Source organism: Crocodylus siamensis, chromosome 15 (genome assembly GCF_052110815.1).
Source record: "Crocodylus siamensis isolate JL-2025a chromosome 15, ASM5211081v1, whole genome shotgun sequence".
In the NCBI taxonomy this organism is placed as follows: domain Eukaryota; kingdom Metazoa; phylum Chordata; order Crocodylia; family Crocodylidae; genus Crocodylus; species Crocodylus siamensis.
Genome location: NC_143409.1, coordinates 17250092 through 17274852, shown reverse-complemented (window position 1 = coordinate 17274852; position 24761 = coordinate 17250092). Strand labels below are relative to the sequence as shown.

Below are 24761 nucleotides of genomic sequence, written 5' to 3'. Positions count from 1 at the left end.
GCAGACGTATTAAAGATCTCAAAGAAACTGCACCATGATCCAAAAGGTTGAAGAATTGACTGTCTGTCCTCAGTGCCTGAAAAAAGTTCAAGAAATTGCGGAGTCAGAAGTCCGGTCAGTGTCAAATTTGGAGTTCTTTGCTCATACGAGCCCTTAATCTGACAGACTCGCATTGACTTATTTAATACTTTTCCTGAGTAAAACTGAATAGGGAATTCAATATTTGTCTTTGTATTCCCAGCATGATTTCCCTGCTGGAAGAAATACATTTTTGCTGTAAGGACATGGAGCGTATGCATGAAGCAAGATGCAAAATATTGTCTTCAAGAAATAATGTCTGTTATAGAATATGCCTGCCAACAAGGGAAATTTTTCTTTATATCTGAAATATTTCTTTAGTGTCACTTCCATCATTTAACAAATCCCCTGTGCTTTAAAGGGATAATCTCAATTTAAAAATTATGAGATATAATTAAGAACAGTTTCTTTACAAGATTCCTAATAATTCCTTTAATTATAAAAGCAATTATTGCAAATCCAAAGTACTCATCATGATTAATATTCCTAATAATATTTGCATATCTTTCCAATTACAAGTAAAGGCACAATGGGATCTAATGCGCGATACACACAATTGCACTTTCTGCTATGTCACACGTGCATGGCAGGAAACATGACTGTGGGATCCAGCATCGGATCCTAACATGCCTTATTGGTGGTGCAGAAGGAGCCTGATTCTAAGCTCTACCTGCACCATGGCTGGGATAGTGCAACTCATGTGATTGCCCAGCTGTGGAGGTGCCCCATCCACTCCACTGGGTGGAACACTGCAGGTCATGTGATCTCCCAGCCACCAGGATGCACCATGTAACTGCACAGCTGGGAGACCACAGCTCATGCGATCTTCCAGCTGCAAGGGCTTGAGCTATGGTCTTCCAGTTGTGGGAGTGTGTGGGCTGCCCATTGGCTGCAAGCCTGTCAGCTGGGAGCTCCCAGGCTTGGGGTGCACATATTCCTGCCCCACACCACCCAGCCAGGAGCTCTGATCAGCTGATGGTGTTCCCGGCTACAGGGGTCCCTGACCACACGTTCAATTAATGGTGTGATAGGAAACAACTACAAAATTATTTCACATATTTTGTGGAACAACTTTTTTAGCTTATTCCTTTTTCTCATGCCATTAATTGATTGACTGTGTGGCCAGATGACCACTTAATGCATGACAGACTGGTTAATTACATGTTAAGTGTAATATGTAGATAGGGCCTTGGTTTCCTTCCATTATTGCCTGGTTTCATTTTAAGATTCTTAATGATGGGTATAAGTGTCAAGTATGCCAAGAGAGTATGTGCTCATAAGCAGCATTTACTATTTTTTATTGTAAGCTATGGAAATTTTTGTTGGTTGCAGATCCTATAAAAAGATTTTTTTAAAAGAAGAATAAATTCAGACCATATTTAGTTGGGCAAGATTATTTTTAAAGGACATTGTCAACTCTTAAAATAATATTTCTGGATGCAGTTATTCAGCCCACCACCAAGAAACATACAAGAGAAGGCATAGGAAGAAAAAACATTTTGCTCGTTTTTGTAGTTTTCATATTTATTAACACTTTTTATATAGCTGCATTCAATGTTTTGTCTGCATCTGGTTTTGTTTTTTTACGTGGCAATGTGGGAGAGAAACACGTGGAAATTCTGACTTTGAACCACTATTGCCAACTTCAGATACGATGAGTCATCCTTCTGCCACTTACATTTAGCAATTTCCATCTTCCCTCTTTATTTTTTCTCTGAACAGGGAGGCTTGAAAATAGCTTTTCAGAAAACTCTTTGATCTTTTAAAACAAATTTGTACATTGTATATTTCTTCACACAGCAAACAATGATGAGTGTGCATGAAGACTGAATGATGGGTCTAAATTGAAAATATTCTAAGATGCTTAGTAACAGAACAATTACCATAATAGTTCATCAAATTAATGTCAAAGCTATTCTTGCTGCATGAGCAGTCTTACTGTGTACATAATTTTTGGCTAGATGGTCTATTATTTTGAGATCATAAACCAAAAACTTTATATATTTGGAACTCAGTTTGTTTTCCAAGTTAACTTTATTAATTTAATGATTTAAGAGTAACTTCCTAATCCATACAGCGTCAGAATTTTATCACTGATTCAAATGACAAACTAATATAGCATTATATTTGCAAAAATTGTTAAGAGCACCCTTATACTTTTTGTTTGCCAGTAAAGTTCTAGGAAATGCTGCATCCATAGAGTATGTTTATTCAAAAGACTCCGTGATCTGAAAAACAAGGAACAGGAAAATCTGATCCTTATCAGCTTTACAATTTCTGCTGTGTTATAGGTTAAAACATCAAAATATTGTACTTTGTTTCCCTTAATAATAAAGCCCTTGTGGTAAAGAATTGTCAGGCTTTGTGGCATGAAGATGAATGAAATGACAGCTGTCACATATGGAATTTTCAGTTGTCATATGAAAAGTAATTCTTCAAGATAGGAAATGTGTACTTAGAACCACAACGTATACTCAAAATCACAAGATAAACTGCTAATGAGAATAATAATAATGATTTATTATATTATGTTATATAATTATTATATCATAATATTATATTATAGGCACACACACACGCGCGTACGCCTGTGCTAGCGTTTTCAATTCCTAAACCTCTTAAGAAGATTGGTGGTCACTGAAATCAGTACAGCTATGGTTGTATTATTCAGGACAGAATTTGTCTTAGAATAGTAAGTAGTTAAGAAGCCTCTTTGAATTGACAGCCAGAACAAGACACTTGAAACAGAAACAGACCTTTGACACTGTTCCCAGTCTGGGCATGGACACTGCAATTGTAGGAACAGTCATTGTTTGATACACTTGTGTCTGGCAACTTCTTTCATGCTCTTCCTATTGGCAGAACTGCACATCTGAATATTAGTTTTTGAACATGTTTCTTTTTCAGAGGGACGAAGCACCTGCTTCAGAACCAAAATATTTAAATTAATACATAAGAATTCATTAGATGAGGTATAGTGGGTACTCTGTCTTCAGTCTTTTTGGGGAGGGCATTAGTGTTCTGAAAAACTGATAGTTGTGTTTTGATGCGTCTTAACTTGACATTTTCACTTGGGTTATATTGTGAAGTCATAATCTAGGCCCTAGGTTTCAAGTGCAGTTTGTTTCATTGCATGTGGGTGTGTCTACACAAGATGCTTACTGCACATTAGCCTAATAACACTGCAGTAGCATGTCATGGCAAAAAACATGCTAATAACCTACACTCAGTGTTATTAAGCTAATGCGCAGTAAGCACCGCTAAATAACCATGCACTGGTGCTACTGCGCAGTAACTTTAGGTACTGCACGTTTAGTTAGTGCTTTATTAAGGAAGTACTAAACTAAATGTGCAGTATCTTCACTCACAACAACTTCACTTTCAATAACCAACACTTCCTGTAGACCATGGGCACAGCTATGGGCTCCAAAATAGCTCTGCAATATGCCAACCTTTTTATGAGCCATCTGGAAGAAGAATTCCTCAAGGACTGCACCATCAAACTCTTGCTATTCTTAAGATATATCAATGACATCATCATTTGGACTGAAAACCTGCAATCTCTGATTGTTCAATTTCTGATGGAAATCAATCATCACTTCTCCATCAGACTATTTCTTGAATACGCCAGCACCAACGTTTCCTTTCTAGATAGTATGATCCAAAATGGTAAAAGACAGACCACCATATAAAAGACACCCATGGACCAACATACATATCTGCACAGAATCAGCAGTCACCCTAAACCTGCCAAGAAAACTGTAATATACAGCCAAGCCCTCCAATACCACTGAATTTGCACTGTGGAGAATGCTCATGATTGTTCCCTCACAAATCTTAAAAGGGCTTTCACTCATCAAGGACATTCACACATTTGAAAGAGCCACCTGGATACCATATGAAGAATTGCTGCAGTACAGAAAGAAAACTCCCATGAATTGCACACCACTAGTTATAACATACCACCTCTCCCTATACAGAAAATCCTCAAACAATTGCAACCCACACTAGAAGAAGACCCAATTCTTAAAGAGGTATTTCCAGAACCACCCATCCCAGACTTTAACAAGCACTGAACCTCACCAGCCTCATCACCAGAAGCAAACTTCCTATGGCCCAAAACACACCAAATGGATCCAGACCATGCCATGACAAGAAATATAAAACTTGCCAATATACCCCACAACAGAACCATCAACGTTTCTTGGATAGGCTGCAGAAGGCTGGTGCTAACGGGCTTAGCCCTGCCAAACCTTTTATGGTGACTGGCAACAGCAGCAGCACGACAGCATCACTGTCCTGCAGCACCCAGTGCCACTTGGTGTGCAGCCACTCCTCTGCCACCGCATACAGCACCAGTGTACACTGACCCCATAATAGCCCTGCAGGAGGGAGGGGCGGGTGTCAGGCAAGACTCAGCCCCACACAAATATTTTCCCCCACTGCTTAAGATTCCTGGATCTTACACCTGCACTTACAGAAATATAATATATCTTATCCAGTGCACCAAATACCTGGATGGAAAATATGTAGGAGAAACCAAACAACAACTATGTATCAGAAAGAGCACACACTGAAAATCTGTCAAAGACAATAATACCCAGTTACCTGTTGGGGGACATTTTTTTTGCAAGAAAACCACTCTCTCCAATCTCTCAGTTCTAATTCACAAAGGGAATTTACAAAACACCTTTCACAGACGAGCCTATGAACTTCACTTTATCAACCTACTGGATACAAAAAATCATGAACTAAATATAGACATTGGATTTATGACTTATTATAAACTGCCTAACATCTGATACCCCAGGTAAGCTATTGTGATAGAAGGCGCCTTAGGTGAGGTTTACATTGGGTGATGTACTATCTGTCTGGCATGGGACCCCACCCCTCAATGAGTCTGCCATGACTTGGTGTTATTAAATGAAAGGGAGGTGTTCAGTGGAGATCCTCTTTCTGGGGGACCCTGGGAATGGTAGTACTCACTGTCTTGGCACAATGTTCTACGGTGCTTTGCCTCCCCTACACCCTGTCCACTTGCCAGCCGAATGGGTGCCACCTGCATGGTTTGGCCTTGCCCAGTCGACCCCTTTTGTTTGGGGACCAGCATCAGCGTGGGTCTTGATGGGCTAGCCTGGCTGTCCCGACAACTATCATCTCCACCTCAGATGCTGACGAACAAGGCTCCCATAGGCTGGCATCCTCCTTGCCGCCTCTGGATGGGACACCTCTAATTTGCTCTTTACCAGAAATAGACCACTGGAGAGGAGAGGAGTATGGGACTGCCTCTTCCCTCCCAGCCTACTACAGGGATTCAGCTTCCCCCTGCTCTGGATGCCGGCACCAAACTGACTGCACTGCTCCTGCCCACCACAAGAGCCTCAGCACACCTGGCATGCTCTACGCTGGCGTGCTCCTTCTCTTCCTTCCCCCCAGGTCCAGGTAGGGCTATTAAATCTTCCTGCGGCAGCTTTTCTGGCTGCTCCGATTGGCTCTGCTTTTCCCCGCCCGGGGAACAGCTGATTAAACAACTGGCGTAATGTTGGCTTGTGCGGCTGCAGCTGCAGCTCTTGATCCGGCTCTGGCTGTGCCTCCAGAAGTGAGTTTCCCCAGCAGGGGGGTTGCTTGTGTGGCTTGGGGCCTGCGGGGACTGCCCCCTCCCCTTTGGGAGCCTGTGGGGGCGTCTTGCTGCCACACCTCTCTACTGTTACCAGCTATATTGTTATCACCAGGTCTACCTTCTCCTCCCCTGCCACATTTCTCACCTGTTGACTGCCTCAATTTACATTTTCACTGACATGCATTCTCACATGCATACTGGCCTCTGGCTTCTATTCTGTTTCATCCAGGAAGAGCACAGACCAACTGCAGTTGCTTCCTCAGCCTAACAAAGGGTGTTTGTACCTTAAACTTGCAAAAAAGAATATTTCCAATTATTTGAGTTGGTCTAATAAAAGATACTGGTTTTACTCAAAGAGCCTCAAAGATAGCGTGCCTTACATATTCAGCACTTTTCAAGCATAGTTATAACAATTATGCAACAAAAGCTTGCATGAATGAACATCAGCCCCTAAAAAAGGATCAGAATGGATATCAGTGAACATTTAAAAGGAAGCTAGAATGCAGGTCCCTGAATATATCTACTATGGCAAGGTTATCCAAACTCATCAGGCCCTGCAGGCTAAGTAAGTGGAGCGATGGGTCTGGTCTGTGGGCTGGATTGGGCTTATCCAGCCCTATGCATTATGTGCATTGTGTGCCCTGGACTGGCCCCATGTGCCACATGTAGCACACATGTCCAGTGAGAGAACAACTGGCAGCACTGTAGGCCAGATGATTGGGCTTCATGGACTGGATGTAGCCTGTGGGCTGTATCTGTGACACTGTTCCCCTGCCTCCATATCTCTGATCTGTGCTATGTTTGAAATGATTAGACCGGTGCAAGTAGCATCACAAGAAAGCACTGCAAACTTGGTCTTGACAGGGTAAAGATGCTAGACTGCACCAAGATAACTCCATAGATGGAAAGCAATGTTGGTTTATGATGAAAAAGCCAGTATTTATGGATGGGTTGTATGAACCTTGATAGAAACATAGCTGTAATAACAGTGGAGTAAGATCGTGTTCTAGGTGCCTGCTAATGAAATATAATAAAGAAGAAAAATCTGTTTTCTGACTGAAGTATGTGAGACAGTTCAGTTTGTTCTTCCTCATGCCACTGTGATAGCCACTGGCAATCCAAGTGTAAAATCTGAGATGATGGCAGATGCAAATGTTTGAGGGTGCATTATAGAATCATGTGTCACTCGCTAGGAATAAAAAAGTCTCATTACCTGAACCTAAAAAAGATACCACTAGCTTTAGGGAAAAAACATTCCAACAGAATATTTCGTGGAGTCAACTGAAATCAAATGGACTATTAAATAACCAACAAACACCAAGAAAATATTCATGGAGTATAAATGTACTTGATCAAGAATATTGGCATTAATAGTTGTCTCATGGTAGCAAAGAGAAAAAAAATTTAATATTTTAAGATTCCCACTAGAAACACAAACTTATTTGAAACCTAACACGCCTTTCAACATAAAAAAGCAAAATAACTTGGTACAGAAAACAAAGGTGTAGCTCTATGAAATCACTGCAGGAGGGGAGGGTAATGAATTTCATAGATTGTAAGGCCAGAAGGGACCTTGAAAGATCATTGGGTCTAGCCCCCTGCACCAAGCAGGAAAAATAACTGGATAATTTCAAAGGAAAAATATTCTCTGAACTGTGACTGCTAAACTCTTCCATGTTATATTAGTCATTTTTATACTGTAGCTACATGTCATTTATATCAGAGTGCATTTGAGTGGTCTTTTATGAAGTATGTAAGTATTTTACAAACTGCTGCGTCCTTGAATTACACATCCATTTCCCCAATTACCGGTACATGAATGAGATTTGCAAATACAACTGCTCACTGCCTCATGTTTCTCTAACCCAGGCTAATATAACTTTGTTTTTTCTGGCTAATAACAATTTGATTATTACTTGTCATTCATGGTTCAGCATAAATGTAATAGATTTAGACTTCAGAGGGAATCTGAGGGCAGTAGTGTATAAAGCCATATTGTATATCTTCTGTAAAATCTCTGAACTTCAGAAGAGTTTCAGTAAACTCTGGTTAATTTGCCAGTCCAAGGAGAATGTAAATAATGGTAGATTATCAGGACTTGATAACGATGGATTGAGGGAACCGCGGCAAGGAACTGGAACAAAGGTGAATTGAACCACAGTGAAGAATTATCCCATTGGTGAATTAAGTAGTTTATCATACAACACCTTTTTGCACCTGTGGATCTGGTCCAGAGTCTTCGTATACATGTGTAGGGTGTAAAGTTATTTATTCTTTTTTATTTTTGGAAGTACTGAGCTCCTGCAGGTCCAAATCTATTTAAAAAAAAAAAGCAGTTAATATCAACTAACTTTGACAACCATGCCACTCTGCTCAAATCCGCTACAATATACATTGGATCATAGTAGTTTTTTCTCTTAATGGTAGAGAGAGGGAAAAATTTTGACAGGCCTATTTTCAATTGTTAATGTCTGAGGGACAGAATGGCAATTCATCCCTTATAATGTCTGCAAGCACCCATGTTCAGAGATGGGGCAGAGCTGGTTGCTATAAGTAGGAAATCCCAGAAATGTGTAGCATTGGTCTGTTACTAACACTGAATTAACAAAATGCCTTTTGTATTTCAAGAGTTTTCTAAAATATTTCCATTGTTTATTCAAATCAAGATGTTCATTTTAAGTCTGTGACATGATTTGATATTCAGAGTTAATTTAGTCAGCTGAGATTTGGGAGTGAACTCTATAAATATCTCAGATGTTTTCCTCAGTATGGAGTATCTCACATGTGTCTTATTTTTAAATCCAGGGACGCAAGAAGCCATTGCAATGTGTTTGCATGTGCAGACAAAGCAAGCTGTCAATGACACCCTTTGTGATACCTCCAAGCGACCACCACCCATGAGTCGTGCATGCAACCTGAAACTTTGCCCTCCAAGGTACACTCTAATAATGAAATCACACTGGAGAAAATAAAGGGTTTAATATATCTTAAATCAACATTGACTTTCTCATGCAAGGCTCAGCTTGTATGATCAGGGCCATGGTTTTGAGGGAAATTTTTTTCTTTTGGGGGAATGGAGGAGACAAACATTTATTTTTTCATGAAAACCAATAACATCCTCATTTATAGGGAAAGGATATTTTCTTTTCATTTGCAGAAATAATAATAATAATAATAAACCTCAGATGAAACTATCTCATGGATTAAATGTAATGTTTGTTTTCTGGAATGCTTTTAGGAGCCTTAAGTATAACATTCCTGGATTTGTTTCTTTACCTGCTATGATTTGTTAAGCTAGGGAGATACTGGAAAAAGAACAGAGACAGTTTAAGACCCAGCTCATTTATTTATCTTATTCTTTGAAAACGTTTTTTGTGAAATCCTTGTGAGCTGTCTTAATTACTTATTAAATATTCCTAAAGTAGATCCACACATTGCAATAACATGTTTTCCAAAAACTTCTACAAAACGTACGGAGTAAAAATTATGGGGAGAAGCATGTTTTATAAAACTGTATTTGAATTTAACAAACAAATTCATAAATATCAGAAAAGGTCCCTGCATCAGATTTATGGATGTAAATGTCGGTCTGTATGCCAACTGGCGGCCGGTGATCTAGTGAGGGACATTTTTGAGGTAAATTCTGGTGCTACATGAATTTACTTATAATAGCTCTTTGTGTAGATAACTTATATATCCCCTTCTTATCTTCAGGTTTTTAAATGTAGTTATATTTCTTTATGGCACATGTAGGTGATGTTCTGACCCTCACAGTATAACACTTCTGTTTCTTGTTGGCACAGTTCTGCTTGGATAAGATTTGGTTGGGGCCAGTCCCCTTTCCCGCTATATTCTTCTGCAGGGTTTAACTGGAATGCAGGTTTTTACTGTGTTTTTGGAACAGATGGCAAACGGGTCCCTGGAGACAGTGTTCTGCTACTTGTGGAGTTGGGATCCAGGCAAGAGATGTGTACTGCCAGCAGCTGGGGGGAGCCACTGTTGCTAATAAGGACTGTAAAGACAAAAAGCCTCACACGTTACAAGCTTGTAACCAGGTTGACTGTCCCCCTTCTTGGCATGTGGAAGAATGGCAACAGGTACAACAGATAATGGAAATGGTTTAATTGTAAGCATTTTTTCCTTTGGTTAGTTACTTAATATGCTCTAATAGGAGTAATCTTGAGGGTCACTCTAAAACTTTAGCTACCGTACCATGGCTGCACCTAACATCATTTGAACAAAGCAGCCCAGAGAACCTGCTTTCTACTCTTTGTAGAGACCAATTTACTTTTGGATGAGATTCCAGGTGTTACTTAAGATCTCAGAAACTGTGAATGACCCAGATCAGACTTAGTCCAGAAAACACCTCTTATTATATATTTTGTGGCTAGGGACAGAAATTACACATAAACCAGTATAAGCTGTAAGACAGCAGAAGTTTAGTGCACATAAACCACTTTCAAAGTGGTTGAAACCTGTTTAAGATAAACCTGGATGGATAAATCTGAATGGAAACCAGATTTAACTGATTTAGGTTAAATCAGTTTATTGCACATCTGTCCCAGATCCGCTCCAGATTCAAGTTAACTCACAGTCCTCCAGCACCTCCCCTGAAAACCCCTGTCATGGTGGGTGGGCTAACCTTGGCTCAAACAACTGTCTGCACCAGCTGATCAGGGAGGCATGCTGTGGTGCTCCCTGGCTTCTGGCCTGAACCACTGCAGGCATGTGGCTGCATTTCGAGAATCAAAAGTGAATGTCAGTTCACTTGCTTATCTGTTCAATCTATGCAGCTTAAACCAACCTGCAAAAATTGAATTGGTTCAGCTTTGGGCTTTTTGACTCTGTACTTAGCCTGTAAGTCTAGTAAACTGCATTGAGAAGTATCAGTATCACTTTATTTAACTTTTTCACAAGCTTTCGTAGCTCCCATTAGATATGCATCTGATCATGAACCTAGCCAGGCCAATGTACAAGACGTTCATCTTTCTTCAGGCTTTCCACTGACTACTTGTACTGGAGTCCTCTGGCATTTATCCCACCAGTTATGTTTTTCTGGCCTGTGGCCCATTTGCTAAATCAATTCTAGCTGGAATATATGCTGCTTGGTTTTGGAAATGGAAACAAGAATATATTGTGAGGGATACCGTCTAAGTGCCTGTGTTAAATAGAAGTGTAAATGGGTGAGGACAGATGTGTGAATATTTATATTTTCCCCATTCTTTTCTTCATATTAGTGTTCCCGTACCTGTGGAGGGGGGATTCAGAATCGCAAAATATACTGCAAACAGTTGTTGACAGATGGAAGCTTCTTGAAACTCTCTGATGAGGTCTGCCAGGAATCTAAATTGTCATCTAGTAAACCTTGTGCAAAAATTGATTGTCCTCCTCAAACAGTTATAGGAGAGTGGTCCAAGGTGAGTGTGCCAGAACCTCTCAATACAAAGAGAATACTTGGGTTTTCTCTCTGAGAAACTAATAAACCCATATACTTTAGGTAAGTCACCACTCAAGGTCATGCAGAGCTCCAAGACGAGCTCAGTGCCCTGGGTAAGATAGTGTTTCCTGTGCAACAGCATCCTTTAATAAAGATCAGTTAAAAATTAGCAAGTATGAAAAATTGCACAGCAATTTCGTCTGACTATCCCCTTCCTTTCACAGTGCTCTGTAAGCTGTGGTGTTGGCATCCAAAGAAGAAAGCTTGCCTGCCAAAAGCTAACAGCAAAGGGCCAACGTGTGAAATTAAATGGATCCTTATGTAGTGGTCCTCCTACCACCCCGCTTGTAAGGCCTTGTCACATGAATGTCTGTAACAGTAAGTGTGTTATTTTATATAGTGCCTTGCTGATTTGAGATGGCTACAATGTAAAACTTGTGCATGGGTTGTTAAATTAATACATCTTGCTGTATTGTAACATTACTACTCAGGGGGAAAATTGAACATTGCAATCACTAGACTAGCAATAACAGGATTTTCTTATTTTAGGCACTTTTATCCCGTCAGACGTAGATTCTTTCTATGTACTTATGCACATTTGGTCTGATCATTTACCTGATGGTAATGGTTTAAAGGTGCCTTAAAGTAAGTGTCAATGACTTTTACACCCACAAAAAAGCCTTACACTACCGGAGAGGTGTAAGGGGGACCTTAGTGTAAATAAGAATGGAACTTGTGCTGTACTCCCTTGGTGTGCATTCTTCTTGCACTGAGATTTACACTTCCATTAGTGCTGTTAAAAATTACAAAACTCTAAAATCCCATTCCACTGGTGATCTCAGAAGTACGTTATATCCATGCTAAGAGGGTATATTCCCAGTTCTGAGTTGGAGTTTTGAGGGCTCACCAGCAGCAAGAACAAGCACACCTTAAACATACTACAACATATCACTGTCAGAAACTTATAAATGTTCCAACAAAATCGGGCATGCAGAAGTTTGGTACACCCTTGTCATTATATTGACCGTAGCTACACTAAATACTGCTTGGGCCACTGTATGTACAGTCAGTAGTGAATCCAGGAATGAGGCAAGGGGGTTCAGCCCTTCTGCTTTGACTGTCACACATGCAGTGTGAACTCTGAGCTTGCTACTCAGACAGAGTGGGTGTCTGCCAGAGCTCCATGTGAGCAGTGAGCTCTGAGCTCACCAGCTTATAGCGGCAGCGTCTGGCCAGAGCCCCTGCTTTCACAAGACTCCGGAGCCCAGGTGGGGAACACTGCTGGTGTTCTTCTTCCCTCTCCATCCTCTTTCCACTGAATTCAGCAGGAAAGGAAAGAAGGGGATGAAGGCAGCAGTGGTGCTAACCCCCTGAGCTCTGGAGTCTCACAAAATCAGGGATTCCTCCCAGACCCCACCTCAGGAGCTCATATGCAGCGCAGCCAAGGAGGGGTGTGACTATACCATCACGTCCCCTCTGAGTCCATCCCTGTGTACTGTCACTGTGAAAGGACATTCAAGACTGTGGATGAAATAGTACATACAGGTTCTTTCCATTTGGGCAAACGTTTTTCTTTGTTTGACAGAAAGGCACTTATGAAGGAGTGGCTTAATGTCAAAGACAGTTTGGTAAAACTTCACTGAACACAAAACATTTGGTTACAACTAGTCAGGTGAAAACATTCACTCTGGTCTTGCAAGAGTTAAAAATTTTAGATGATACTCATACATAAATATACAGGCTAATATGAGGAGGCCCCTTAGTTTAAACCTTGTAAATGGGCTTGTCCAGAAATAGTTACTTGGTTGTGTGTTTCTGAGCTGTGCAAGAAAAGGTTATTCATAAAATGAAAAGAGAAATAGAGTAATTACAGATTTGTACATAATACAAAACTTCTTTCCTGGACTTTGTTTCAGATTATCATGCCAAAATCCTGAGGTTCCAAACACCACTTAAATAAAGCCCTGTGGACTTTCAGGAATGTCCTTGGCATAGAGCTTAATAGAATGCTTTGAGCTGCATATCTATCTGAATTTAATTAATTGTGGATAGTTGAATGGCAATGTGGCTGGTCTGCGAATTGCTTAGTGGAGAGTGATGTTAAAGTAACAAAGTCAGCTTCCACTGTAATAATACAAGAGCAACATGTGAAAACTTACAGTGATTAGTAGGGCATGAAATAAAGTGCTGAACAATATTATGAAAGAGGGCTAATGATTGTATTTTTCCTTCGTGTTCTCAAACTTTTTAGGACAGGGCAATTTATTGGTAGCTATAAGGCTAGAGTCTATCTGGCACTTGGGTATGAAAAGAAAATGGCTAGAGTCTACCTGGCACTTGGGTATGAAAAGAAAATGGAAAGGGAAAAGGCATAAGGTGCTTTCAAACCCCATATCTCCACTTTACCTCGTATACAAGGGATCAGGAGCACTAGCAATCCTTGGATTCAACAGATCATTCAGGGTTTGTTTCCTCCTTATATATACAAAGGTTCAAGCTATCATCAAAGGAGTGGGTGGGAAGCAGGGATAGGGCATATCCCTAGACAGTACAGCTGGTCAGCTGCAAAGAAGACAGCAGACAACACTCCTCTAAGTGATGATGTAACTTAGAGCCTTATTATACCTTATGCTGTAAGATGAACAAATGTTAATTGGCTTAATGTTGTTGATCTTATTGGAGCAGTTGCACCTTAAGGCAAAAAATCATCTCAGCCTGTCCTTCACCTTCACAGCTGTGACTTGACACTAGAAGCTTGGCGAGCAGGGTCAGGACTGGCTGGGCAGAGAGCAGGCCCACCACCAGGTCAGTTGCAGCAGTTTCCCAGAGGCTCTCTGGTCTTGCTGAAATGGACACAGTGGCTCTACACTGAGCAGACGTATCAGACATGAGCCCTGGCAGCCCTGCTCTCAGTGCAGAGCTGCTACAGCTTGACAAGACCAGAGAGCCCCAGGGAAACCACTGGGTCTCATCATGCTGCGAGCAGGGCTCCCAGGACTTAAGCTGGCCAGCCGTGCTTTCGGTGCAGAGCCGCTGTGTCTGTTTTGGTGAGACTAGAGAGCCCCAGGGAAGATGCAGCCCTGGAGGTTTCTCACTTTGTCCAGCTGAGCCCCTGAGAAAGCTCCTTGCTATCCGTGCGGCTGCAGTGCCTGCCACTGCTGCCCAGAAAGTTTCACCACCTGAGCTCCAAGGGGCCTCCACACTGATGCTGGCAGGAGCAGTGAGCCAATCCAGGCAGTGCTGGGAGACAGCATCGCCACTAGGGATGTGGCACTTGCTGTGCCCAACGTCCCTTGGCCCTAATACCGTCCAGCATCCCAACTCACCCGGACTCAGGAGGAGCCACTGTGTTCTGGGATACTGAAGGACTTCAGTTTGGGCAGAATAGCTATCTGGGGTGTCCACACCTTAATTGAACAGGAGCAAAATTAGGCAGATTAGAGAAAACCCTGGAGTGGAGTAACTTTAAGACAAATAATAAGTGTTTTAGGCCACTTAAAAGGTGTTAACATGCAGCTAAACCAGGGATTAAGAGCTCCAGAAGCCACCTGATATTACTGTGTAACAAGGCCCTTACATACCCTGTCAGAAAAAAGCAGAAAGGAATGGGGTGGTATTTTGTAAGATGTTGTACCTCCCAGGTCTCCCACTTTGATGTTTCTCTCAACATGCCTTCCTCAAAACTGTACCTTCATTGCACAGTTGAGCCCTACATTTCTACCATCTACTAATGCTGGTGTGGCTCTTTAGATTAATCCTTATTGTTTAGACAACATCACTGTAGATTCTTTCTATGTTATATGGGCCTAATCCAATCAGAAAAACCTGATAGACTTGGCCTTGGGAAACAGGTAGCACTGTATCCATAGAGCCTGGTCCCTAGCTGGAATAAATATATATTACACCACTGGAAGCAATGATGCAAGTTAGATATATTTTTACCAGCTGATGCTCAGACCCATGCAGGTATTATCAAGAAGGTTTATTATCAAGAGACCAACACCTTCATGCCTACAAGTCCTGATGTTACCAGGGATCCAGTGTTCAAGTATATGGACTACTCTGCCCTCCACAAAATGGAACTTTCAGTTTTAATATCATCATCAACCCCCCAATATGCACATTTTTGCTGTCTGGTGCTGAGCTACTATCAAGTTCCCAACATCATCTTTTACAAGAAATTAATCAGACTCATCAAATTACTTGTTAGCATGCTCTGGCTTGAGTTTTGCATTAGCAAAACTAGCGTACACACGAAGTATTTTAATTTTTGTGTTTAACATTATATTTACTGTGTATGTATATTTGGTTGGAAAACTGAAGGTTTAATCCTGGAGCATTCACATGAAAATAAATATTTTTGGCCCAATAGTTATTAGAAACAGGATGCTACTTCAGTAATTTTAGTCAGCTCAGTGCCTGAAGCAATTTGTTGGATAGTATAAACTAGTTGGTTGAGGGACCCGTATATGTTCATAACAAATACTGATTTAGGAGCTGTGTAATTATGAAATCATGATATCCAAGTTGGTCAGAACTCGTTAGCCAAAACATTGAAAATAATGGGTTTTTTTATAAGCAAAAGAAAGCACTCCGGGGTGTAGTTCATATGATGTATGTATTTTTTGCATGTTTGAAGCATTAACCTTTTGCTTTGTAACATATTCAAAACATATGTACATAATATCAGACGCATGCAGGTTTTTTAAATATGCACATGCTGTCAGGGGCTGTCATTTTATTTCTGTTCTTATCAAGCGGGGTTGTACTAATGGCAGTAGATAACAGCAATGATAGTTGATTCAGCCAAATCTAGGGGTGTGTTACTAATGTTTCCATGTCTCTGTCTCATCTGAGTCTTTCTGCAGTTAGCTGGATTTATTTTCTGTCAAATAACAATCGATTGGGTAACTGGTGAAAACACTGCTTTCTAACATCAGTCTAGAAAGTTTCCTGACTCTGCAGCTGATCTGTGTTACCTTTCCTTGTGATAGGTTATATGGTCTTCCTTCCTGCTGTTTTTCAGGTACCTAATGTTTTCTTGGCTTTGCTCTGAAGATCAAAATGGAGCACACTTGTTTGCCAGTAATGAGTCAATACAGTAAAATCTGAAACAGTGTAGTGATTCTCTAGGCTAGGCACAGACATTACACATAAACCGGTTTAAGTGATCAGAAACTGGTTTAAACCTGTAACAGAGCAGACATTCAGTGCACATAAACCAGTCTGAAAATGGCTGAAACCAGTTTGAGGTAAACCTGGTTGAAAGTAGTATCAGATTTAACTGATTTGGGTCAATCCAATTTATGCAATGCCTATCCCAGACACCTTCCTGGTTTAACTTAAACCAGAGTCCCCCAGCATTCCAGATGCTTTGCAGCCCTGGGTGGGGCTCTCTGCTCCAGAGCAGGGCTGGTTCCACCCCCTTGCTCCCTGCCTGGAGCTCTGGCAGAAACAGCGGGTACAGCAGCATCTGCCTGGCTTCCCCTTGCCCTACCACCCCCTCACCATGCCCTGCTCAAGCAGAGATTCCCCACCTCCCCTCTCCCACAGCGTGGACCATAGCTGGCATGTGGTATGCTAGCTAATGCTGAGAGGTGTATGTGTAAGGCAGACAGGACAAAGGCAGAGAGGACAGTGTCTGTGTAGGGCTTTTTGGAGCTAATCAACAGGGCAGCTGGTAATGTCCCTCTGTTCCTTCCTTGGAAAAAGCTGTTTAAGAAGAGCTTGAACTAATGAGAGAGGCTTTTGTTTTCTTCATAGGGTGCTAAACACTGTGTTATCAACTCCCTGCTGGCTCCTTTGCTGGTCAGGAGCAGCAAGGTTGGCAGGGGAACCTTGCCCCCGTCAGCTCAGCACTATGGAAGGGCAGGGAGGGCTGCTGTAGTTCCCCGCAGCTTCTAGCCTGAGCCACTGCAGGCATGTCCCTGAATTTTTTCAGTCCAGAGGGAATGTCTGTTCAGCTGCATACCAGTTCAGCCTAGCTGGGTTAGACTAACCTGCAAAGATTGAATCAGTTCAGGCTCAGGCTTTTTGAATGTCTGTCCCTAGCCCTACTGTCTCTCTATGTTGGTCCAGCAACTTCTGGGAAGGCCTACAACTGTACAGGTATTCCTTGCTTGTACATGCATTCCTGGAAAATGGCACATAAGTCAAATTTGCATAAAGAAAACCCACTTAACAATGTAACAAACAGGGATATGTTCCAAAACCTTGACTGTACTGACCCCCAGATCCATTTCTACCACTTTTACAAGAACATGTTGGTACTCACACAGCACACACAAGCACACGGTGGTGGTGAATGTTTAGTTGGGGTGAAGAGAGGGTCATGAAGGCTTACAGGGAGAAGGGTAGGAAATATGCTAGTGGGAAGCTTAGAAGCCATAATGGAGATGGCAACTACAGTAATATGTGTCGCAAACAATGCATGAGGAACAGAAGTCCAGACATGAGACTGTATTTTGGTGCATGTCACTCCCACAATGCACCTCACAAAGCACCTGACTGCGGACTTCCACTACACCAATCTCATAACAGTGAATTTACCTCTCATATGACAAATTTTTGGTGTAAAAAGGTTCATCACATAAGAACGAATTTGCACATACAGACCCCACACAAAGTGAGGTAAACCTGTATTCAGATGTAGTTAGCTACTTAGTGTCCAGGTCTCTGCTGCGCTATGTAGGAGATACCTCACAGAATATCTGCCCTGCCTTTGTACTTAGCTTCAGGCGACTTTTCTCAAATGTGCTCTACCTCTATGGACTTTTCAGCCTAACAGCAAGCACTTCCTGCTTTATCAGACTTCTCAGGGATTTTGATACCCTTCCTCCTCCCCCTTCCGCTTCCTTTCGGTATCACCTTTTCTGCAATCTTTCCTTTACAATGGTAGTACTTTTTGATCAAATTTTCCTCAGGCTAAAGTTGCAATCACCTGTCCAGTGACAGTAACATGGCCTTGTTTTTCCTTGCATCTTCTTTGGCTCCCACTTATGTCTCTCATGATGCTGCCATGTTGGCTACCATATGTGGGCCAGCCAGCTTCAGAAAAGAGAGGCCTGCTTTACTAATAGGGTTTGTTATCTAAGTCACCTCCACTAGGAGCAGTTCCCAATGGTGTGCTTCAACCTGTGAGTCATTTTTTCCATTCCTTTCCCAGTTCCTTTCCCTTGCCTTGCCTTGCAACTATAACAGAGTTAGCTTCTTTCTCTCTTTTTCCCTGTCCAAGCACTATCCTGCATACAGGTATGTATTGTTCATTTGTTCCCATTTTTTCACAAGAGCTGGCTGCTGAAAGTTTGGGAAGAAGCAGGAGCATGCCTAAAGTGGAGCCAGAAAATGATATGATTTTCTCGTTGAGTGCTTGTGTGACATAGATAAAAGCTCAGCAATTTTGAACTGACCTGAATCAAGTCAGAAAGAATGGTGGGATTCAGCATTCATTGTAAAGCAGAATTTTCTAGGGCAGTAACTCAGTCCTTTTCAACACTTCATTGCTGTTTCAGAGATTAAACAAGAAATGAAGCCCAAACTTCCAGAAAAGTATTCTGCTCGCAGACCTCAGATTGTCAGCATCCATCGAGTCTACATACAAACAAGACGAGAAAAGCGCATTAATTTTACCATCGGAAGTCGAGCCTATCTGCTTCCAAAAACGTCTATTGTAATTAAGTGCCCAGTACGAAGGTTTCAGAAGTCCCTTATTCAGTGGGAGAAGGATGGACAGCATTTACAGTACTCTAAAAGACTTGGCATCACTAAATCAGGTTCACTGAAAATACATAACCTTGAGGCTACAGATATTGGAGTGTATAGGTGCATTGCAGGCTCCATGTATGAAACGTTTGTTCTCAAACTTATTGGCACTGACAACAGATTAATAGAATCTCCAAATCTTAGAAAACATGCCAGTGAGAACAGTAACACAGATCACAATGAGTCCAATAGCTTTGGGGCCAAATGGCATAAAATGAGTAAAATGTGGCAAATGTGGAGTAGAAAGCACGAGCTGTATTTGGATGATGGACAAGTTAATGACCAGCCATTCCTGAGAAATCTTGAAACCCCTGGGAGGAATTCAGCTGAAAAACACAGCTCTCATGGGTTCAGAAACAGACGTCTGGAGGCAGCAATTCTTCAAGGTGCTTACAGCATGGATACTGTACAGTTTGAAGAACTGATAAGGAATATGAGTCAGCTCATTGAAGCTGGGGAAGTCGATGATGATTTGGCATCCCAGGTCATATATCAATTAGTTGCTGAATTATCTAGACTACCACAACCTACTACTGAAAAGTGGAAAGATTCCCAGGAAGAATTGTTAGCCTCAAAGCTTACTGCCAAATCACCAAATGTATCTGAACGTTTCAACACAAAAACCATGATTAAGTCGACATATGATAAAAAGATGCCAATTATTATAAGACAAAAGCAAATTCCCAGAATCTCATTTAATCAAACAATAACTGTACGTATTGGAAATACAGTTTTTCTGACCAAGAATACACATGCTGTCGTTTTACTGTGTGAAGCCACTGGCATTCGTGAGCCTAAATATACTTGGACAAAAGATGGTGAAGCATTAAAATCATCTGAGAAGTAAGTGAACATGGATTCTTTTATGTCTAAATAATTCTCTTGTCCCCAACAAATTCCCTCTCTTATATCATATTGAAATGTGTTACTGTAAAAATAAGATAACTGTGAGCCTTGTGCATTTTATTTCTAAAATTTTATATTTTTTCAAACATTTTCCAGTGTTTTACAAATAATCTTATGAATGAAATTATGCATGTTCAATTCTACAACATTATACGGCAGGATTGATTTTTCTACTAGAAATGAAAATATGTTTTATATATTTATTGTGATTTCTCTATTCAGTCTAAATTAATTTAGCTACATTGGAGAATAAATAGATTTATATTAAAATAAATATAGAAAGAAAAAGCCTGTGAGATCATTTTGATATATCACATCACATGGTACACTCATATTAGAAGTTCAAGCCAGTGCTTGAGATACTACTAGTCCTCATTTTAAATATTCCCTATTTTATCTATAGTAAATACGTCTGAAGATATTAGTAGACCTAAAAATAGAAGGAAGTTTTAGATGTACCCATTGGCATAATTTGTACAACATGATACCATTTTAGAAACTAAAAATAGCCTTTAAGACAGTTTTAAAGACAATCTACAGATTGTTCCATTAAAGATAAAGGACCCTGTGTTATAACCACAATTTCGAAATATACCTGTAGCAAAGAGGGAGCCAAGTATATGTTCAGATGTTTGCTCAACCTTGACCAAATACTTTTACTTTACTGCTGGTAAATGAGAAACTTTGAGAAGTAAGAGACTGATAATATTAACATTGGTTTCATGTGTTTGCCTCCTGGAATTGTTACTAGCTCTTGAGTAATGAAAAAATTATTCTGAACTGATAAAGGTATTTTTGGATATTTCTCAACATCCTTAACTGATTAACCATTTTGCCAAGAAAAATGTAGTTCTGCAGGGCTATCAGTTTAAGTAAAAACATCAAAAAATAAGACATTTTGAAAGTGAAAATATTTCTGGAACCAGGTTGCTCCTACTTAGTGAGGAATATGTAATATCCTGTTAATTTGTTGCAACTGATGAGTTTTTTAGATGTGGATGCTGCTTGGTTAATTAGTTCAGTGGGTGAATGAGAACCATGTTTTCTTCCAGGCACAAAGAGGGCTTCTTTGGTGCTATAAACACACTCATTTTGCTTCTTTGTGCAATGTAGTTCTTAGTTTTGCAAGATTAATACTTTAAGGATGATGTCAGATCCACAATTCACATACACATTTATACGTATGGTAGCTAAAGTAACATAAAGACAAAAAAAAGAAAAGAAATGGCAGGCATGATCTAAGTTAGTTCACCTGAGATCATGAATGGGTTAGTCCTATATACTGAATGTCTGCACATGTTCAGAGTGCAGCCCTGGGGTGGGGGAAGCCCAGAAACTGTGCTTTTCCTACCCCTCAACTCTGACTAACTATTTATAGCCTTCTGACACCCCCCTCCAAACCAACAGCCCCCACACGACCTGCCAGCCCTCCCTGATCCAACCATACTTCACTGTGGACCTGCTAGCCCCCATGATCTCCCTGACACCTCCACCCACCCCATGTTATTTACACCAAGTTCCCAGCATGGCTTCCAGTACCAGCGAATGTCTGCACACATCACTCCCGATCTGTGATCTTGCGGCTTAAAGCAAGCTGTGTTATTGTAGATTGGATGCGGCAAACATCTGCAGGTACCCTAAATTTTCAAATTTCTCATCTTCATGTCTTCCCTCTGCTGAAAACCAAAAATCTTGCCAGTAAGGAAGAGATTATTTAACAGACCCAAGACTTTTCATTAGTAATAATCCAGCCACTTTGCAATGTTATTTCCAAATGTGCTAGTCTCATGTGACAGACTGGCTATGCTGAAAAACAATGCAGACAGCACCTAAAGTAACTCTTCCCCCCTGCAAAATGTGTGTGTGTGTACAGGCGACTGGTGCCTATTGAGTCTGGGGGGGCACCCGCAGAAGCCAGCAGCAGTGTTGGCAGCGGGGACAGGGCTGGCAAGCACCTGCAGAAGCTGGCGGCAGTGTCAGCGGTGGGGACAGGGTTGGTGAGCACCCGCAGAAGCCGCTGGTGGGGACAGCCCTCTCAGAGGGGGCACATGCCCTCCAGGCCTTCCCTACCAGTCGTGTGTGTGGTGAACAGACACACACACATTTTTAAAACTATTTTCCTATAGACATGCTTGTTATAAATCAAATTCTACACCTTCTTTTATTGAGTTTGGAGAGTACTTAGATGGTAGAACCTGTACCGTTGTGCCACACAGTGAGAGGAAAGGGTTTGATGAAGACACATGCAAGTTCTGTAGATTACTTACAGGACATAGACTGAAACTCCACAATCGTTTTGGGAGTTGTGATGAGCTGCTGAGCCATTCCTATACACACCCTTAAATGCTGGCCCTCATCACCAAAGAAAAGGCATGGAGACTATTCCATGTGTTGAGCTAGAGTGACTCTTGCACAGTAGTTCTGCTGCTATTTTGCATCCTTGACAGAAGAATTCTTCTTCCCATATTCTTTAAGAGAGAGCTGAGATCTGTTAGAAGGATATGGGCAAATGGGTTTTCTCCTATCTGAGCTAATTTTCTTTTCTGAAACATTTTGCAGAGTGGTTTTGGATGGTGTTGGAAAAGTACACATTCTAAATCCTAGCCAAAAGGAGGCTGGTGTGTATGGATGCATGGTTGTTAATGACTTCGGTTTTGATATGGAAACTTCTTTACTCCTGTATGCAGGTAATGCTTGTCATGACATTCTGTGCTGCTAATACCCGTTTCCCACTCCCGCTGAAAAAGAGTTGGATTATATCTGCAGTTCATGCATTTGTGGCCATCCATAGCTACGTCTTCTTGCTCTTAAATGGGACTTTGGTTAGGACTACAGCAGGCATGAGCTGATTTTAAATACATAAGAACATAAGAATTGCTATTTACTGGGTCAGACTATAGGTCCAACTTTCCCAGTATCCAGGGTCACACGGTGGCAGAGAGTGACCTGGGTATGAGCTGGGGTTTTTTTCCACTGTTCAACTCTCACTTGTAGCCTTTAGCATTTAAGGTTGAGAAAGTTTTAATTCAGAGGCTATATCTCTAACTCCCCTGCTCCATAGCAACTGATGCCCCTTTCCTCAAAAAAGTGTGTCCAATCCCTTTTTGAATCTACCTAAACTGTCAACTTCCACAACATCTAGTGGCAATGAGTTTCACACTTTAATGATACGCTCTGCAAAAAAGAACTTCCTTTTGTTAGTTTTAACCTTACTACCCACTGATTTAATTTTGTGACCCTTAGTTCTTGTATTGTGATAGTAAATAATAAATCCCGCTTTACTTTCTCGTTGCCATTTCGCACACATGTATCTATGATACTGTAAACCTTTATCATGCCTCCTCCCTCAAGTGTCTCTTTTCTAAGCGGAATAGGACTACCTACTTTAGTTTCACCTCATTTGGAAGCCCCTCTATACTACTAATCATCCTTGTTGCCTTTCTCTGTACCTTTCCTAGTTCTTTTGTACCATTTTTGAGGGGTGGGGACTAGAACTGGGCACAGTATTCGAAGTGTGGCTGCACCATGGACTTATAAAGGGGTACTTTCAGTTTTGTTCACAGTTCCCTTCCTAATAATCCCTAACATTTTGTTTGCTTTTTTGATAGCTGATCCACTTGAAAATCTATACTCATCTTTCCAAACTAATTTCTGCTCTGAAAAGCGATGATTTAAATACGGGGTTTACAAAGCAAATAAAACTGAAAAAGATATTTAAACTCATCATTCATTAACTCCTGTTCTGCAGAGGTTCCCATCATTTTGTCCCATGGAATGAATGTCACAAATATGGAAGACAGTAATTTCTCTGTAACTGTTGGAGGTACAATAGTGACAAGAACTGGAGCAAACATTACAATTGAATGTCCAGTGAAAGGTAAGCAACAACGTGGCTGAAGTTAGTTTATTGTTTGTGCTGGAGTACAGTACAAGTATAATCCATAGAACATTAATCATTAGCTATTTTTATTAGGTATGTCTTCCATACCCACCCCACATTTTTTCTCTGTTTCTCTCATGTACCACGTGGACTCTTGCTTTAAAAATATGCTCTTCTGTTAGGTGAACTATAGTCCACCAGTCTTTTATGCCCACAAAAGGGATTATGGTGAGCAGATAGGCTGGTTTCACAGCAAGCTGATGTGCGAATCAGAAAATCTGCTTCACTCTGATGGCACCTTCCTCTAATCTGAGAGGCTTTTGCTTCTGGAAAATGAAGTCTCAAGCCTCACTTCTACAAATTTTAAAGTGGGTGGCAAAAAGTCAGGATACCAATTACAATCAGCCTCCTGTGGCTTCAAGACACAGAAGATTAGGTTGCTTAGATGCCAAGCCACAGAAGCTTGCAGTGCTTCTGTAGCTCAACACCTTTAGCGCAGCACTTATGCTGAACAGAAGCTACATTTTAAGCAATCCTATTTTCTAGATCTTGGGTTGTACAGGGGAAGTGGATATTTTACCTTTTAATCTCTTCATTATGGTAGTTTAAACTAATCTCTTTACAATTTAATTAACAAAAAAAATAGTATTTTGCCAGTTGTTATAATAAAATACAGGCCAACATTTTGTGTCTCATTTAATCAAGAGCATGGAGGTGAGTGTTCAGCTAGAATGGTGCCAGTAACGTCTCACTAGTGCTTGGAAACAGTTACAACCGATTGAAAATAAATGTTTAGACAACTCAGTGTGCCATTTCCATTTTTATTGCTTTGGGGAAATTTTATTTTCCTTTCAGTTACTACAAAAGAAGGATGTTGATGTTAGACCCAAATAATGATAGAAATATATTAATGTAAATAGTTCTAAATGGAAAAGTGATGCCAAACTGATGGATATTGGGACATGTGGCTCAGCTATTCACTGTTTGTACCAAAGCTAATTCTTCAGTGAAGTAATGTTTTCCCACTATACTTTGGTAGTATACAATATACTTTGGCAATATATTCTATATACAACTGA

The 24761-nt window shown here is 40.9% G+C and overlaps 1 protein-coding gene across 7 annotated transcripts in view; it reads left to right on the top strand.

Moving 5' to 3' along the window:
- The window catches only part of ADAMTSL3 (ADAMTS like 3), a 369750-nt gene that overhangs the window by 304335 nt on the left and 40654 nt on the right, over window positions 1–24761 (top strand). For all 7 annotated transcript variants that reach the window (XR_016439382.1, XM_090029326.1, XM_090029327.1 and 4 more), the window contains 7 exons: window positions 8504–8633; window positions 9603–9795; window positions 10936–11115; window positions 11360–11513; window positions 18647–19739; window positions 22362–22489; window positions 23551–23679. Coding sequence is in view for 6 of the 7 variants with exons in the window: in XM_090029326.1 (XP_089885452.1) it covers window positions 8504–8633; window positions 9603–9795; window positions 10936–11115; window positions 11360–11513; window positions 18647–19739; window positions 22362–22489; window positions 23551–23679 (2007 nt within the window). In the remaining variant the exon portion in view is untranslated. The remainder of the gene's footprint in view (window positions 1–8503; window positions 8634–9602; window positions 9796–10935; window positions 11116–11359; window positions 11514–18646; window positions 19740–22361; window positions 22490–23550; window positions 23680–24761) is intronic.